Below are 18,667 nucleotides of genomic sequence, written 5' to 3'. Positions count from 1 at the left end.
CGTTTTCTTTTCATCTAAAATTAATAAGAAAGCTTCTAACACAGATTTTATTTATTCATTGTTTTGGTTGTGGAACTTGAACTCAAGGCCAGGTCCTGTCCCTGAGCTCTTCAGCTCAAGGCTAGTGTTCTACCACTTTAAGCCACAGCACCACTTCCATATTTTCTGCTGGTTAATTAGAGATAAGAGTTTCATGACCTTTTGTTCCTGGGCTGGCTTTGAACTGCGATCCTCAGATCTCAGCCTCCGGAGTAGCTGAGATTACAGGTACGAGCCACTGGCACCTGGCTACAAAGACCTTTTTGTACTTACTCTTTACAGATATGTAATGATCCCAGCTTTGAAAACTGAACCAATTGGAAAAGGAGCACGTACAAGTGATACCTAGGGATCACTGCTGGGATTCACTTTTGTGACTGTGTTGTGAGGTTTGCAGGCTGTGATGCCGTGATGGAGATGCACACTTACTGAAGTAAGGTCTGTGGAGATCAGTGCTGTCCAAGGGAAATACCCATGGCCAAGGTTCAGTTGGGTAGATAATTGCAAATTGTATAGTAGTCACATTAAACGAAGAAGAAATCCTCCAGACCAGGCTATAGCAATTATCCATTACCAGGTATTAAGAGCAAGCACACACGGTCTCAGTTTCTGTGGTTCAAGAATCGGGCAACAACCACTGTGGTCCTGACTGGGTGTAGTCAGTCATCCTGAGGCTGTCACCGTTGTTGGTCAGGGTGTTTGTGGCTGGAGAGTAGCATCAAAGCGTCCTGTCTTCATCCAGGTGTTTGTTCATGGTTTGACTGTACCTTTTCCCCAGCTCTAGCCACCCAAGGGAGCAGGACCCAGATTAGAGCCAGACCCAGTATCTGACAAGCCTGACCTAGGTCTGGTGGGCAACCTTGGTGCCCTGGCACATTCAGCAGCTTCATGCGTCGTGGGCAGGCTGTGGAGAAGGAACTATGCCTTTTCGGAGTGGCAGGTGGGTCTCCTGCTCGTGGCTGTTCAGGGAGCACACCCGAGCCCAGCGTGCCTGGAACATGGGCCCCGTAGCAGCTCCCGAGTCTCGTCCCCAACCTCCTCATTCTGAAGAGGTGAGATCTGGGAGGTTTCATCCTGGAGCCCGTGTGCTGCACAGGGGGCCAGGGGTTTTAGTGTTTCACTGCTCTTCCTGCTCAATGCCCTTGGTCTGGAGAGGCAGTTGAGGGCTCCACTTGCTGCAAGCCTGCGGGCTGACAGGGTGCATCCCCCATCAGGCCTGGACCCACTGGCGAGAGCTTTACACGGCTGATGTCTGCCCATGAAGACCTGGGTCCCACTGAGAGCACTGGCATCCATGATAGGGGGCAGAGTGCTTCAACTGGCCTCACGCAGTGGGTCTGTGCCAGCTGGAAGGCACAGTCAGTGGACGTTACCCCAGGTGATGCCTGCCTGGTCCTTGATGATCGAGAACAGACTCCAGCCACTTGCCTTAGGCTTGAGCACCAGCTTTGCAGTTCTGTGACTCCTGAGCCTTACGTCTCTTGGGTCCTGCAGATGGCTAGCCCCTCTCAGAGCCTACGTGACTCAGCTCCTTCACAGGACACAAGTGTCCTGGAGCCACTCCAGGGCCTCCTCATCCTCTCATTGTAGAAATGAGAGGAGGATTACACTCCAGCGTTTCCCTTCCCCTAAGAGGGCTCCCTCTGTGTCCTGCCACCTCACTGCATCTCTGGGTGGACCTGTGGCCTGGAGCTTCTGCCAGGGGCTGGTTCCACGGCCATGTTTTAGGCTTCTCTCAGGGGGTCTGGCATTGTGGGCTAGGTCAGCTCTTCTAACCCACTTGAGCTGGTGCAGGCAGCTAGTGTTGAGTGAGGGCTGGCCAGAGCCCTCTACAACCCCACGGCTGCTGAGAAAGCCATGCGACATGCATGAGGCCTGGAGGTCTGGAGCGCCCATCGTCCTAGCCGGTTTGGAAGGGACATCCTAAGGGTACTCTGCTTCCTGCAGGCCCACACGAGAGCCTAGCTGGAGACCAAGTGAAAAGGCTACTCGCTCAGTGTCCAGGATGTTCCTGCCCTCCTCTGCCCCTGCCTCACTTGTCCATACCTCCAGAGCTTTGAAGTGCATGCAGCAAGAGGAGGGCCGGAACTGGCTCCGGCCTTGCTGGTGCAGAGCAGTAGCAAAATAAACTTCATGTTCTCTCTCTGTCTCACCTGGCTGGATACCTTTACAAGCAAGGGAATAGGAGACTGAGACTCAGAAACGCACACACCCTGTGAATGTGAGGGGTCTCAGGTTTAGTAAGCAAAAACATAAAAATGTCCATTAGGGCTAAGCACGGATCCTTGGGCCTGTAATCCTAGCTACTTGGGAAGCTGACGCTGAGAGAATCTCAGTTTGAGGCCAACCTCAGCAGAAGCAGTTCATAAAATCCCTTGCCTTGCCAATCCATGGCTAAGACAGAAGGTAATGCATGTGTCTGTCTTCCAAACTGTGTGGGGGAACTGGCCTTCCAGGCCACTCTGGGCAGCCAAGTCCCCAGACTCCGGCTCCTGAAGGGAGGCCGGAGGCAGTGGTGTGCAGCTGTGCTCACAGCCACCGCGAGGAACCAGACATAGGCTGTGTGTTCCCAACCTAAAAACTGCCAGTAGAAAAGCAGGACTGGAGACGTGGTTCAAGTGATAAAGCATCAGCCTAATAAACACAAGATCCTAAGTTCTAAGCACAGTAGCACCAAGAAGGGAAAAGAAGAGAAGAGAAAGGAAAAGACCCTTGGCCTTGCGTCCTGTGCTATGGGACTGGAGAGGCCCCACTGCACATTCGCATCTGAAGCTCTGGTGTCAACCCAGACCAGTCCCTGGCCAGGCTGCCCAAGCCTGCTGAGCCAGACCCTCTGAGACACTGCAGGCTTAGAAACCTTCCTTTGGAACCTGTTCTGTGGACTGAGTTCCCAAAAGCACAGAAAGAAGCTCAAGGTTACATTTCTGTTTGTATTTTAATTGTTCTATTTTTTTTCATCAAAATGGAGATCATAAAAGCCTTTAAACTACATCATTGTATCATTACATTAGCAGGCTTTTGTTTTGATAATTTAAAGTCTCTTCGTGTAGTCATATTGTTAACGACATTTGGCAGTGGTGTTTGTCAGACAGATTTCCTGAACATACAGTGTAATTAGTGTCATTAAATCATCAGTGAATTTGAATAGAATTTTATAATTGGAATGGGAGTAGTTTTAAAAATATAACTTAAATTGCTAATTTTGGGTAAATCAAGGCTTGATAAGACTTTGAATACTCAGTGCTCAGCATTCTGCTCCCATGCCAGCCTCAGTTCTGCAGTCCCTCCCCATCCCCGCCAGCCTCTCCTCCCCACAGCCAGTTCCAAGTGTGTATGTCTAGATGGATTGTGAGGCTGTTATGTACCTGGTAGCTTGGCTTGCTGTGTTTCCGGAGAAGCACAGATTCCTGATGTTTCCAATAGAAAACCTGTGCAGATGAGCAGTAGCCCGGCCTCGCCCCTCCTCTGCTCTGCAGGAGCCCCAGGCCCAGAACTGGTTTGAGGCAGATAGCCAACCTTGTCTTTGCCCCTCCATGGGGATTCATGCAGCAGATTTCTCCTCCAGAAGGGACTCCTGTTGCTCACCCCGGTCTGTGTGACGTGTGCCATGGCCTCTTGTACAGCCTCTGTGTGCTCTTCTCCTCCCGGCCTTGTGGCTGAAGAGCTCAGTGTTCCATGGCCATTACCGTTCCGCACAGCTGAGCCTTGCAGCACACTGGTCAATGACCTTTCTTAGCAGCTCTTGGTTTTCTGGAGTTACCAAATTGAAAAGGAGAAAAGGCAGCCATTGAAACATGAGCTGTTTCTGTCAAAGCAGACCAAAGGCCCCAGGTCACCCTAGGCAACAAAAAAGTCCACGTAGCTCCATGCCGGCCGGCGGGAGAAGCTAAGCATGGTGGTGCACACCTACTCGCTGCTGTAGTGGGAAGCCTAAACAGATTTGTGGTTCAGGTGCAGGCCCAGGCGGGAAGTAGGATCCTATCCCAAAGGCTACCCCAGCAAGTGTGAGGCCCTGAGTTAAACTCCAGCACCGCCAAAAAACTTAGGTTACGTATGCTGAGTAATACCATTCAGGGGACACTCCCTCACGCTTTCAGTGGTCGGGTTCATCAGTGTGGACGTCTCTCTTTAAATTTTGGACATGGCTCTTGTTAGGTCAAATGATCCCTGAGTGCAAGCAGAGACTTCTGGCTTTGTTTCAGGAGCAGCTGTTGTCTTGTATTTGTGGTAAGCAAGGCAGTTGTGCTTGAGTAGTGAGCTGTAAGGAAGGAGTCCACTTTTCCTGTACTACCTGGGCTGGGTCCAGCACCATCACCAACCCCACCACGAGGGCTAGCAAGTCCTTCCTCTCCTCCCAGTAGAGCAGTTGGGATTCTGGGGCCCTCCGCTTGCTTGTGGCTACCTGTGGATCTGACCTTCTAGAATCTTCTCTCTTGCACGTCTGCCTCAGTGCCTCTGGGGAGGGATTGCGGGATGACCAGTGTCCCCTGTGCACTGGCAGAGGCTGAAGACTAGCCATGCTGCCCTGGTCGAGACCCCGCCGGTGGGGCCCAGAGCCGGGAAGGTGGGTGGCGCCGCCTTAGGCAGGCTTGGCCCCGCAGCACTGCCACATCAGGCGCCACCTTGTGGCCCCCTTGCGCACTGCTTGACGAACAGCTTTTTTTCTCTTATTGATGGGACTGTCAGCTCAGCAGTTGCTTTTGTCACTTTAGAGCCATCACTGGTGGACATTTGCTGTAACGAAGACAGCACAAAAGCATGCAGATTGTGTTCCCAGGGATTTGAGGCTCATTTCCTGACTGATTGCTGGGGCCAGGGGCCAGGAGCCTGGGCTGTGGGAACCTGGAATTCCTGATCTGGGATCAGAGACAGGCCTGAATTCTGGGGCCATCCAGCACCCGACTTTCCTGAGCCCAGAGAACTTGGAGCACAAACTCAAGTTAGCTTCTGGAAGAGGTGGGCAAGGCCTGGACCAGCAGTCACCCCAGAGCTGCAGAGGCCATGCTACCCTGTGCCATGCTACCCTGTACCCTTCCCCTCGTCCTTTGGCCTATGCACTGTGACCCTGTAGCCCCAGCACTGGAGTATATCCACTGTGACCTGGCCTGAGCCCCGGCACTGGGGCTGCTTGGCAGACTCTTGTTGTAGACCCAGTTCCAGGGAGCTCTTACATGCGTCTGCCCCACTGGAGTGTCCAGGTTTGGGTGGAAACACTGAATGACACGCCAGGGCTAAGCCGGGTGGAAGAATTGCTTCCAGTCTCCTGAAACAAGGGTGCCTTTGGACTCGAGTGACCCATTGATTCCATTGACTAAAGAAGGAAATGGTTCCCTGTTGAGCACCCAGTGGTTCATAGCAGTCCTGTCCAGAATAACATGCTGGCCAGCATGGCTCCTGACCCAAAGATGACTTCCTGCTTATTTTCCTCTTTTTTTCAAACATTGTATCAATCAAATGAAGGGAATTGGACTGCCCCGTGCCTAGTGGATAATGCCGAGAGAGCTCCTGAGCGTTTTGTGAAAGGTAGAAAGCAGCCTATTGTGAGAGTTGTGGGTGCTGTGTCAGACGTTCAGGCCCATGCCCAGTGCGCATGGACTTAGCGCTGCAGGGCGCCTGCTTCCCTACTGTCCTGCGTCCTTCAAGAGTGCACCAGATGTCTGCCTGTGTAATACAGGAAAAACAGCCAGGCACAGGCCCGCTGTGAGAGGGAGGCTGTGGGGACCCAGGACGGTGACCACAGCTGCTATGGAGACTGCACCCTGCTGCCCATTTTCAGAGTTAGCAGCGTCCCTGAGGCAGAAGTCTGGATGAGTTACTAGCAGACACATCTCAGCAGGGGCATCCATCACAGGACGTGGAGCGTGGGTATGGACCCATGCCCAGAGGAAGGCGCTACAGGCACCATTCCCCACCCCAGCCAGCCCGCACCTTGTGGCTTCATCCACAGTGGGGCAAAGTGCATCCTCCTCCTTGGCCCCTGCACTGAGGTATGTGAGGTGCAGTGTCTCACCTGTGTGGGGCTCTGCTACTGGGAAATCAAAGAGAACGGGGACAGACGTGCCCTTTGTGGAATGGACACAGGTCACAGATGAGTTTGTCCAGGGAGGGGTAAGAATCACTCCTGAGTGGTGGCGAAAGTCAGGAGTCTGCTGGCTACTTTGTTGGGCCCAGTTAATGTAAGAAAGATGGGGGAGGCAATTGTGTGATTAACCTAGAAGTCATGGAACACGGGGGAGTTTTCATGTTTGCTGCCATTAGTAATCAGGAAAACACCCTTGACTTTGGAAAGAAGTGCCATGTTGTGGGATGCCCACCAATATCAGGATACAGGTGCGTGCGTGCGTGCGTGCGTGCGTGCGTGCGTGTGTGTGTGTGTGTGTGTGTGTGTGTGTGTGACAAAGCCCTTGAAAGGTCTCTCGGAACTCTTCTAGGCACATCTGGCCCCATCATACAGATGCTGAACTCAAAGGCAGGTGTGTCTGTGTGTGAGAAGCAGAGCCCTTGAAGGGTCCAGAGGACATGACTTGTAAGTGGATTCAGGGAGGCTGGCGTCTGAACAACACTGTGACAATCCTTACCCAAATCTGTGTGACTGAAAGGGTGTCATGAATGGCTGGCAGGAGTTCTAGTTCAGGTCAGCCGTGCCACCTCTGTTGTCCCCCTGGGCAATGGGTGAGCACCCATCCCCAAGTTCTCTCCGTAGACATGCAAGCTTTTCTTCTAATATTTATTTATTTATTTATTTATTTATGTATTTATTTATTTATTGCCAATCCTGGGCTTGAGCTGAGGGCCTGAGCACTGTCCTTGGACTTTCTCAAGGCTAGAGCTCTACCACTTGAGCCTCAGCACTATTTCTGGCTTTTTTTCTATATATGTGATACCAAGGAATCGAACCCGGGTCTTCATGCATGCTAGGCAAGCACTCTACCACTAGGCCAAACTCCCTTCCCCTAATTTATTTTTTATTTTATTCAATATATATGTATTAAATTCTCTAGTTGGAGTCAAAGAAGCTCAATTTTAGGATCTACTCTGATTCAAAGCTTGGCTGTGGATTTAAAGTAACTGATGTTAAAATCTGGTAAGAATAATAGAATCTGTTCTTTCTGGGTGTTTCTCTTTTGTTTTCTTAATAAATCATTGGGCTATAGTTCTATGTCAGTGGGCATTAGTGTTCTGACGTCTTCTGGGAAAGCTCATTCCTCAGCACTCCTCTTCCCACAGAATAGAATACCCCTGGCATTGCACGTGGTATGGCCTGGTACTCAGTGCAGCTGTGAGTTTTGGCTGACCTCGAAGCTCTGCCCAGATGGGCTGGGCTCTCTACCTCTATGACACCTGCTTATGGGCCTTCCCTCAGGGTTCTATAGAGTTTGCCTGGAGGGATGACCGGGGAGGCCTTAGGGAAGGCAGGTGGAATGTGTGAGTTAAACATAGCCCATCTCGTCTTGTAGAGCTCAGAGCACTGAGAGTCACCTTCAGATTGTGACTTGGGCCTGCCATCTCTGCACTGAGATGCAGAGTCTGCTTTGTTCTTCCTGCCCTGGCCTCAGAACTGAGATCCGCATGGCATCCCACCCGTGATGAGAACGGGCCTCCCTGTTGACCCGAGGGGGGGGGGGGGGGGAGCCTGAGTCACTATGACCACATTCCATTAACACTCCTCCATCTGTTTTTGGAGCTCTGTGTCCTTGAATTTCAGGTCTGTGTAGCTATTTGTCATCTCTGTAATACTTCCTGAAAGACCCCTTCCCCTCTGGGCTCTAGCTCTGACGCTGATCCTGGAGATTGTGATTCTGTCAGGCGGCTCCTAAGCTGGGGTAGGGGCCCCACAGGTGTACCAGTGAGAGTTTGGGGGCTGGTGATGAAGAGGAGAGGAAACTTAATTTAAGATGCCATTGTGCCATAAACTGGTGGCTTGCACCTATATTCTTCGCTGCTCAGGGAAGGATCTGGAGGACCGTGGTTTAAGGCCAGCCACAGTAGAAGTTGGCAGACGTGCTCTCAACCACTAGCTTGTGGTCGTGTCACGCATCTGTGATGTTAGCTGCTTGGGAGGGTTATGATTCCAGGATAGTCTGGACAGAAAGGCGTGCAAGACTTCATCTCCAAGGAAAATCCTGGATGTGGGAAGTGTACATAGGAGATCACAGTGCAAGCCCACCCAGAAAAAAGTGAGACCCTCTCACAATTAACCAGAACAAAACGAGCTTGAGTATGGCTTAAGTTAGATCACCTGCCTAGTTAGCAAAAGGCCCTGCATTCGAATCTCAGTATGCCCCTTCCAAATATACGTTTCAGTAGTGTGTATGTGTGTGTGTATGCATGTAAGCATGCATGCATGTATGTACACACATGTACCTGCACGTGTATGTTTGTTTCTTCTAAGTTGAAAAACAGCACAAAGCCCTCTCAATGATGCCTTCTTGAAGGGGAGCAGTGCAGGTGGATTCAACCTGATGCAGATGGCCTGGCGATGCCTGCTAGAATTGTACACATACACATGTCTGTTCTGGCACGCGGCTGCAAATGCGCACAGGTGTCTGTTTTGGCACACCCGGTGTACTCCTGGATGTTGCACAGTCGTCCGTAAGAGGGTGGTTTCCTCAGTATAGCTGGGATCAGCCTCTTAAACTAAACCCAGACATAGTATATCTCCATGGACTTACCATTTGGTCATAGGGCTGTAATTTGATTTTCCTTTTAAAAAGTAGGAAGATACCTCTGTTTTCAAATTGTTAGTGAACTTCTAGAGCAGGCACAAAGTGTTTCAAAGGGCCGAGAGCCCTTGGACTCATCTTTAGGCCGAGGAGAAGCAAGCACTGCCAAGGCAAGGACTAGAAACATGATGGGTGTGGCCTCCTGTCTTATCCAGCTGTGCCTTCCCTGGGGTCCACTGAATGGCTGTGTCCTGATCTGAGGGTGGCTTTAGTGTTTCTAAGAAGGAGCTGTGAGGTTAAGCTCACCGACAGAGTGCTTACGTAGTCTCTGAATCTTTGAGTTCTATCCCCAGTATTAGGGGGCAGAAAGAAATTCCTTTGGGTGATATCTTTCCAGAGTAAAACTGATAGTAAAGGTTCTAGAATGCAGTTGCAGAACTGATCTCAGATCTTCAGTGTTTACGCTGACTCCCTCATTTAGTCTTCACAGCACTACTGGACAGCCCTGTTGCTAAATGGAGCTGCAGAGACGCCAGCCAAGTCCAAGGGGCCTCTGTGAGAGGTTGGGCCCACTGGGGCTCCGGGCCCGGCTGTGTGCTACAGCCATTCTTGTTGTCACCGTCACCCTGCTACGGTCCAGTTTTTGGCAGTCTCTTCTGCTCAGTGCAAGGGGTGGAAGCCGCTTGCTTCTTTCCATCCTGCAGTCTCCAGAGAAGCGTCTCAAGTTGGATTTTGGAATGTAGGGTATTTCTGTTGTTGTTGTCTCCTCTCTAGGAACCACCCACGGTGGGATACACACAGATAAGCATGGCGTGTGTAGCCCAGACAGCCAGCTGGCTTCTCCCGCCTGCCCGAACTGTTGTTGGACCTGTTACCTCTGCAGTCGGTGCACTCGTGGCGGCCCCCGCCCATGGGGCCTGACTGGGCATCCCTGCTTGGGATGCAAAGTCCAGCCTGTGGGACTGCCTGCAGCCTGTTACAGCACTGTCCATGTGCTCCCCACCGGAAATGACTCCTGCCTCCATGGAGGCTCTGGGAGGACGTGCTTGTGATGGGGCTTATTTTTGTGGGGGAGGAGCCCTGCCTGAACCCCTTGCCTGGTGAACGGGGACTGTCTCAAATGCCAGTTGCCTCACACGGCCTAGTAATCCTTGTCGTGTGGTCTCGGCTGTGACTGGCCAGGTGTGGCCAGAGCCCGAGGTGCTTTCCCTGCGCTTCCATTGAGTCTTGTGGGAGCTCTGACCTCAGTCTACTCCACAGAAATAGCCCAAAAGGGCCAGCTCGTAGGTGAGTGGACATAGCCCAGGTGGAGGTGCCTCAGCACCAAGCCATCTGTAGAGAGTGGGACCCGGGGTTGCCCTGGGTCGTCCCCGAGGGGGGTCTGCATGGCCATGGTGGGTGTCCTGTTGGTTTTCTTTATTCTGGATTTTTTTTTTTTTCTGTTGTGGTAAAAGTTGTTTGACTGACTAGCAGCAGTCTTCCATTGTGGGATAGAGGGACAGAGTTTACATGATAAAATTACACATCTCCCAAGTTCACTCAGGCCTGTAGGGAAAATCGCCCATCAAAATTGAAGAGATGTCCTGGGATGCACTGCTTTGTCCGGGCCTGCCAGAGGCCAGCCAGGGGCGTGGTGCTCGCAGTTGGAGCCTTCCTGCAGACACGGGCAGTGCACATGCTCACACAGGTGGGCCAGCTGTTGACTGCCCCCCCCCTCGTCTCCCTTGTTCATCCACATGCCCTGAGCTGTGTTCCAGAGCCAGCTGGCCTGGGCAGACTCTCGCTCACGGGAGGCTGAATGCACCTGTGCCTTGGTTTCCTCTTGTGTCACAGGAAGGACGCAGCTCAGTGCAGAGCCCTCTGCAAAGTCCCTGCAGTTTGTTTTGGTTGTCCTCACTACTGCCTCCCTGTTTCGAGCAGTGTGGCGGTCTGAGTGGCTGCAAGGGCAGGTCAGTCCACCTCTCCCTTGCACAGAGCACACACGGTGGGAGGTTGATCGCAGATTAGATTTTGCTCCATAGGAAGTCCTATGGGCCACATGGCCACCCGTATCTTGTCATGGCTCCCTGCCAACCTGCCCTTTCTACAAGGGATCAAGGCCTGGAAGGCGGCCACAGTGTGCTTCCAGATCCACACAGGGCGCAGTGTGCGCTGGGCTGGGTGGAGAGCCTGGGCTGTGCTCCCCCGCTGACTGACATCCCCAGGAAGCCATGTGTAGGCTGGAAATGGAGCCCCCGGGGGGCCATCCTTTCACCCCTTTTCCAACACAGTAGTTGGATGGGTGTGCATTTTCCCTGTTCTTTTTTGCCTGCTTTTCTTAATAGCCTACATCCTAATTCATGACTTTATATGTAGTTTTATCTGCTTATTTAATAACAAATACTGTTTTTTATGTTTTGTGTTTTAATTTTCTTTATTACACGGGTAACTTAAAGTTTTGTGGCATCAAACATGTCATGTTTTGAGCCCCGAGTTCTCACTCTGCACGTAGTCAGTTTTAGGCATGTGTGAGTCCAGTGTTTGGCAGCTGGGATCCCCCCTCCCTCCCAGGGGGCCCTCCCTCCGCAGGGCAGATGGCACCCCCCCCCCAGGGCTCCTTAGCAACCTCAACCATGTCACCTTTGTTACCACATAGTAGATTTTCCTGTTTTAAAACTGAATGTAGGGGCTGGATGCGGTGGCTCACGCCTATAATCCTGAGGATTGCGATTCAAAGCCAGCCTGGGCACTGAAGACTGTGAGACTCTTATTTCCAATTAACCACTAGAAAACCAGAAGTGGCACTGTGGCTCAAGGGGTAGGGTGGTAGCCTTGAGCTGAAGAGCTCAAGGACAGCACCCAGGCCCAGAGTTTAAGATCCATGACCCACCAAAAAAAAAAAAAAACCCACACACCAAAAACTGAATGTAGGAGAGGGGAGTTTGGCCTAGTGGTAGAGTGCTTGCTTAACGTGTAGTGAGCACGTACCACATACACAGAAAAATCTGGCAATGGTGTGGTAGCTCAAGTGGTAGAGCTTTAGTCTCGGGAAAACCCAAGGATAGTGCTCAGGAGTGGCAAAAAAAAAAACCAACCCACCAGAATGTAGCACTGACTTCTGAGCCCCCATATGCCTCTATGCCAACACTGGTCCATGAAATTTGCTTGTTCAAGGTAGGAGCCTATGTGCTTGCATGCCGCGCCAATGGCTGTGTCGTCTGGCCGGTGTGGGTGAAGCTCACGCGTGCTCCTGGGCAGGCCCTGGGACATGTGCGTCCTCACCAAGTGGAGGAGCTCTGAACGGAGCTGCCCGGGCTTCCGGCAGCTGTGTTCCACTCAAGGAAGTATTCACTATCCAGACTGGGACACTCTCACAAGGGCTGGGTGTCCTTTCAAGGTTGCAGTGATTTAGTGGTGCCCACATCCATCTTCCCCGCAAAGGGCAGAGGCTGCCTGCGTCCTGTAGCCACGGCAGCTCCGCCTTCTCTGTGGCTACTTCAGCTAGGCACCAGGGTCCTGCAGACACAGGGGTCCCAGGGTGGATGGCAGGTTGGTTGGCTGCTTGGTGTTGTGGGTCCAAGGCTCTGACGAGTGGCCTTCTCCCCCTGTAGCAGCAGCAGGAGATGCTGGCCATGAAGCACCAGCAGGAGCTGCTGGAGCACCAGCGGAAGCTGGAGCGGCACCGCCAGGAGCAGGAGCTGGAGAAGCAGCACCGGGAACAGAAGCTGCAGCAGCTCAAGAACAAAGAGAAGGGCAAAGAGAGTGAGTGTGGGGCCGGGGCAGGGAGAGGGAGGGAGGGCGGGGTCGTGGTGGGAGAGTTGGCTAGGGCCGAGGGCCTCGTGGTGGCTGTCCTCCAGTCCCCTTCTGTCGGGGCCCCCTGAAGCAGCTCTGCAGAGAAGACCCATCACCTTGGCGGGGGTACATTAGAGTCCCTCACCCTGACAGCCTGGGAGTTGATCTAGCACCCCTGGTTTTGTCACCTGGGGCATTGGAAGGAGCTACACTACCAATAAATAATACAAGGGGCGTCACGTGACTTTGGTTTTGATTTTACCACTTCAGACTGTGGAGTATTCCTTGTGGACTTAGGGAAGATTAGAAGCCATAAAGCATGCCCAGTGCCAAGTCTGCTGTACGCTTTCAAAGTCGCTGTCTTCATGAGTATTTTCTAAGTGCCTTCAAAGCAGGTGTGAGCCTGTGGTGGACCCGGACGGCCGCCTCCAGCCAGCGTCTGCTCACACTGCGTCCGCAGGTGCTGTGTGGCTGTTTCTGTGATGGCCAGACCTTCTAAAGAATGTCTGAACTTGATGCTGTCCAGGAGGCCATTCTGTTTGTTATTTCTCCCTTTAAAAGGCTGAGAGACCTGTCTCACAGAAAAGGTCCCTTGTGCTAGGCTCTTGAGGACCGTGCTCAGCACGAAGAGCTTTCTGAGGTGCATCTGGTGAAACCATTGTGCATCTGTCCTAGGTTTGCCAGGGTGTGTTTTAAGTGACATACAGGACCTGTCTCCAGAGGTGAGGGAGCTCTTGCCCTCGGGCTCTGTTGAACTTGCTCTGTGGCCTTCCTGTGCCTTTCCCTAGGGAGCCAGTGAGGCAGAACTCTGCCACCGTCCCTCTGAGGTAGGGAGTGGGGCTAGGCTCCTGACCCTTTCCTCGGTCTGCAGAGGGTGCAGCAGCACAGCTGGACCCTGGACCTCCTTCCACGCAGAGCCTCCAAACAGGCTGCACAGTGGAAGTCCTCTGCCCTGTGCCTGGGACAGACAGGACCATGCACATGGATGTGGCCTCCCAGTTCTGTGCAGCTCGCCAGCGTCCACCACACACCTGACTGACCACAACCTGAGTAGTACTCAGTAAAAATACTTCCAATACTTCTTAAAGCTTTTTGAAATCTTACCCTTTACGTATATAAAGGACAATTTATAAAATATACATTAGGCTTATAAAAACCTAAAACAGAATCAAGTAATATCTACATGGCAGTTTAAAGAAAAAGGGTAAGCTTGGGTTCCCTGTGAAATTTTCATGGACTCAGCCTGGTCCCAGCCCCTCCTCTACCCAGCTTCCCTGGATTGGCTCCTTGGTTCCAAGTTTTTACATTTGTATCACTAAAATGTGTTTTTATTTTATCTTTATGTTAATGGAATCACCTAACAAAACACATCTCTGAGGTCTCTCACCCGTGTGTGTCCAGAATGGGTGTGATGTCATTTGTCACTAGAAGGCCATGTGGCATCTACTGGTGACTCTCGCTCCCATTTTCCTCATGCCCCCCCCCCAGATGTGTTCTAAGTCCTGCAGTACGACTGCACCCCTGTGGCCTGCCACCGCTCATGTGTAGCTAACTACTGCTGTTACAGAGCATGGTTCTGACACAGGAGCCCACAAAGCCACAGGGGAATAGTTACTCTTAAGTTACAGCAGTTGTGGGGCTGACCAGCTGAGTCCAGGGCCTTCCGGTGGTCTGGCCTTTGGATGGATGGGCCTTCGTGTGTCATGCCTGGGCTTTCAGGTAACCACCTGGAAAGTGGTTAGGCCTTCAGGTGGACAGGCTGTAGGAGGATGTGCCTTCTTGTGGATAGGCCTTCAGGCAAGTTGGCTTTCAGTTAGTCAGGTCTTGAGGTGTCATGCCGTCAGAGGACAGGGTGGACAGGCCTGGAGAATGATGGGGCCTTCAGATGAACGAGCCTTCTAATGGCTAGGCTTTCAAATGGACAGGTCTTTGGATGGAAACCTCAGTGGTCAACCATCCCATGGTCAGGCACTGAAACGGACTGCAGGCCTTCAGGTGGATAGGCCTCTCATAAGTTGGTGTGGGCTACGGTCTACACTAGGATTCCTTTACCTGGGGAAGCTTCCACCCTGCTGAAGGCCTTACAACTGGCAAAGTAAAGGCCACCTAGATGTCTTTAACTAGTCAGTCTCCAGTTAACTCACAGCTGAGAAGATCTTCTCGGTAGCGCCTAGATTCGTTCTTGTTTGACTAAATGGAGGTAGGCGTAGCTGGTTGGCGTATCCAGTGACCTGCCAGATGCAACCAAATTGTTGCTGGTTTACCCAGCGAAAGCCTACTTTCCATAAGCCGGACACCGAGAACAGACTTCCACACAGAGGGAGCGTCGGCCTCGCCACTGAGCTGGGGTGCACAGTGGAGACATTGCTGATGCTGGACTCACTCTCTGAGATGGTTTTTTACCGCTAAAGGGCCTGCCTGGACTCACGTTGGACAAGGCAGAATGAGGCTTCGGGACGGTCCTTCTGACCCAGGGTACCTCTGAAGGGGGGTTGGGGGAGAGGCCTGTCAGGCTGCAGACAGGTGTAGAAGCAGAGAAGCAGGACCCCTGCAGGCTCCGCTGCTAGATGTGGATGTGGCTCCTGAGGTGGGAGGTGAAGTCTACCAGTCTTCCATGTGGGCTCAGCCCACAGTTCTAGATCCAGTAGGTGAGCCAGCCTGGCCTTGTCATCACTGCAGGACATGACCAAGAGGTCCCCTCTTTTTTTCTTTTGCCCACCAGTGGCCAATGGCGCTGAAGAGTGTGTCCCTTCTAGTGGGCACGTTGTGCCCAGTGGTGCCCCCGCAGGGGGTCACGGTGACATGGTGGACTACTGAAGAGAGGCCAGGGGCCGGGGGGGGGGCAGCCATAACTTCAGTGCAGAGTCTGGGAAACTGGAAAATTGAGGGGAGGGGCTGGATTGGGGGAATGATGAAAGGGGGGGCATCAGTCAAGAGGTATGGTACCCATAAAATATCTTTAAATTACCTGTAAATGCTGGAACGGGCTAGCCATCTTTCCAAAAAATTTTAACAAGTTGTGGGTTTTTGTTTTGGTTTTTTTTTTTGCATTTTAATCTCCATCTGCCCCATAGCATAAGATGTGTATACTTAAAGCTTCTTGTAGGGTCTGTTATTTGAAATTGCTTTAAAAATCTTTTTTATTGATGTTTGATACGCATATGGAGATGTAGATACTCTTCAGATCTTAGAGAACTCCCAGGTTGGAAATTGTCAATTACACTTACTTGCAGAACTCACATACTCTAATTATCAATGAATTGATCTTGGTATTCAACATATAGATTCCTGTCATCCGTAAATACTGACAGGCCTCTCCCAGTCAGTTGAATTACTGTCTATCTTCTTCTTGCTTCCTTATGTTGGACGGCTAGGATTTCACTAGCATTGGGTTACCGTGGTGATAGCAGGCCTCTTGGTTTGTCTCCCCATTTGCTGTTGTTAAGTGCCATGTTTTCTGGAGGGGCTTCATTTGTGACGGTCCTCCTTATCAGATTTTGGAGAACTCCCTTCCATTGCAGCTTGCTGTGGGTTTCAGTGTGAGATGATCACAGGATTTTTCTGCTATATTATAAATATAGATTCATTTGAATAGACATTCTAACGCAGTTTTTGACTGACTTCTCTCAAATTGATCAAAATTTGTTAGCTTTATTAATAAAGTATTGCAAGCTTTGATGAGCTAGTGTGTCTTCTGTTTGCATATGATCAGGAGAGAGATTGCCCGGCATGCATTTTCCTTCTTGTAGCCCTTATCGGGTTTGAGTGTTTTAATATTCTTGTCCTAAACTGAGCTGAGCATTAGTCCTCTTTCTTTAGTCCCTGGCAGGGATAAATACTTTTTGACATTTAATATTAATGTCATCTGGTCTTATACTATATGAACGCTACATATCCCAAGTGTTCAAATCTACTTTCTTGCTCTAGACTTTTTTTTTTTTTTTTTTTTTGCCGGTCCTGGGCCTTAAATTCAGGGCCTGAACACTGTCCTTGGGCTTTCTCTACCACTTGAGCCACACCACCACTTCTGGCTTTTTTCTATGCATGTAGTACCAAGGAATCAAATCTGGGTCTTGGTGCATGTTAGGCAGGCATTTTACCACTAGCCCTCTAGACTTTTTTAACTGATACTGTTTTCCTTTTCTCTACTCACTTAGTGGTACTTAACCACCTCTCTGTCATTCCTCTCCTGATTTACACTACACACTACCGGAATCTAATCTGAATTAATATTTTTGCCTATTCCAAGACAGTGTAAGAATCTTGAAATACTATAACTGGATTGTGAGCTATCTTGACTTGTGCTTCACAGGGCATTGTTACTGCCTGACATAATTACAGCTGACTTAGATTGCCTCTCCCACTTAGGATTCATTTCTCCAGGTCTAAACGTCCCCCTTAGTTTTTCTTCCATTGCCAAGTATAATAAATTGTTGTATCACATGTGATCTCACATCAGTTTTTAAGGGTTATTTTTGTTGGATGTAGTCTTCTAGGTTTATATCAGCCAGCACTCTACAGATACCATTTCCTTTTCCTCTGACTTTAGGTGTTTATCTTTGAAAATAAGCTACCAGTCTTACTTTTCCTTATTCAGAGAGTCTTTTTTTTTTCCTTTTAAGATTTTCTCAGCTGGGCACTATGGCTCACACCTTCAATCCTAGATGCTCTAGAGGCAGAAATTGAAAAGATTACAGTTCAAGACCAAACCAGGCAAAACTTTGTGAGCTGAGTGTGCTAAGAATGCTCCTGTTATCTTGGCTAACAGGAGGCATCCATTAGGAAGTCCTGGGCACAAGCCAGTAGAGGCATAAATGTGAGTTCCTATCTACCCCAAACAAAGAAAAACAGTTGGGAAGTCAGGCAAGTGGTAGCAAGGCCCTGAGTTTAACCCCAGTGCTGCCCCATCCCACTTTTTCCTCTTTATTTTTGGTTTTGTGAAGTTTGTTTTTGATGTAATTGACCATGTAGGTTTTATTTTTGTTCTTTGTGTTTTGCTTTAATTTTTCCTACTTGGATTCCTGGTTCTTTTTTTTTTCAATTGAGATTGAGTAATTACATACATAATCATGTTTACATTCACACTGATAAGAATCATTCTGATTTTAAAAGCTTATGATTGAGCAAGGACTCAATATTTGCGTACCCAATGCTGTGGACATGATATTGGAAATATAAGCACAACTACATAGACATAAAAATTGATGACTCTATCGACATAATGTTTTATTACATAGATTAATATTTATCTATGACCTACAAACCCTCAACCTAATTTTCATTATGTTCTAAAATCTAAGTGCCAGTGGTTGGATATAGCGATTCCCTTCTTGAATACTTGTTTATTAAACATGACATTTGAAATATGCTATAAAAATCGAAGTTAATAAATTCTTTAATTAAAAAAGCTCATGATTAACACAAAATACAGAGACCTCAAGTTTTACATAGGAAGTTTAACTCTTCGAGCATTAATGAGAAAATTATTTCTTCCTGACAAAGTGATAGGTACCTTTCTTTCCTGTTACTTAAGGTCAGCTGTTCCGTCTCTCTCTCCCATTTTCTCCCTTCCCTCACTGCCCTTGAGTTGCTTAGTTCACTTTCATCCATGTCTGGTGTAACTAATGGGCCCTGTTGCTGTACATTTTTACCCACCTTCTGCTGATTCTGTGCCCTCCTCCCACCTTCCTTCAGGTGTGCACATGTTTACACCATGTATGAGGTAGAAAGTGCAGTCGTGTAAAAACGACAGGACACATTATGAGGTTCCTTGTTGCCTTATCTTTGGGGTACTTTTCACTGTTTGTTATTTTATGTACTTTTGAAGGTGTGCTTGGGCACTATAATCTGGTCTTTTTCCCCTGAGACTGTCCTCTTCTGGTCTCACTGTGTATGGGTGTCTGGAGTCCAGGTTACTTTGTCTTGTCTCGTTAGGATTCCTGGCTCTTGAATCTGGCTCCCCGCGCCCTGCTCCAGAGCAGCCTCTCCTGTGTCCTCACCTCACCTGAAAAGTGGTCTGACTCCTCCTTCAGAGCTCTCATGTGGCTGGCTTTTACAACTCTCCATGGGGCCCCTCCGCCTTGCTCAGGGGTTTACCAAGGCCCTGTGGCTTGTGTGGTCGTCCCTGCTGCATGGTGTGTGCCGGGATGGCTGCATTCGATGCATTTCGTTCTTGGAGCTGAGCAGAGATGTTA

The 18,667-nt window shown here is 50.1% G+C and overlaps 1 protein-coding gene across 6 annotated transcripts in view; it reads left to right on the top strand.

The window, feature by feature from the left end:
• Positions 1-18,667, top strand: part of Hdac4 (histone deacetylase 4) — a 228,194-nt gene that overhangs the window by 142,914 nt on the left and 66,613 nt on the right. For all 6 annotated transcript variants that reach the window (XM_090355164.1, XM_090355165.1, XM_090355167.1 and 3 more), the window contains exon 5: positions 12,293-12,443. In XM_090355164.1, coding sequence (XP_090211290.1) covers positions 12,293-12,443 — 151 coding nt within the window. The remainder of the gene's footprint in view (positions 1-12,292; positions 12,444-18,667) is intronic.

Source organism: Megascapheus bottae, chromosome 21, assembly GCF_031878675.1.
Source record: "Megascapheus bottae isolate mThoBot1 chromosome 21, mThoBot2.hap1, whole genome shotgun sequence".
NCBI lineage: Eukaryota > Metazoa > Chordata > Mammalia > Rodentia > Geomyidae > Megascapheus > Megascapheus bottae.
This window is presented reverse-complemented; position numbering and strand designations above follow the sequence as displayed.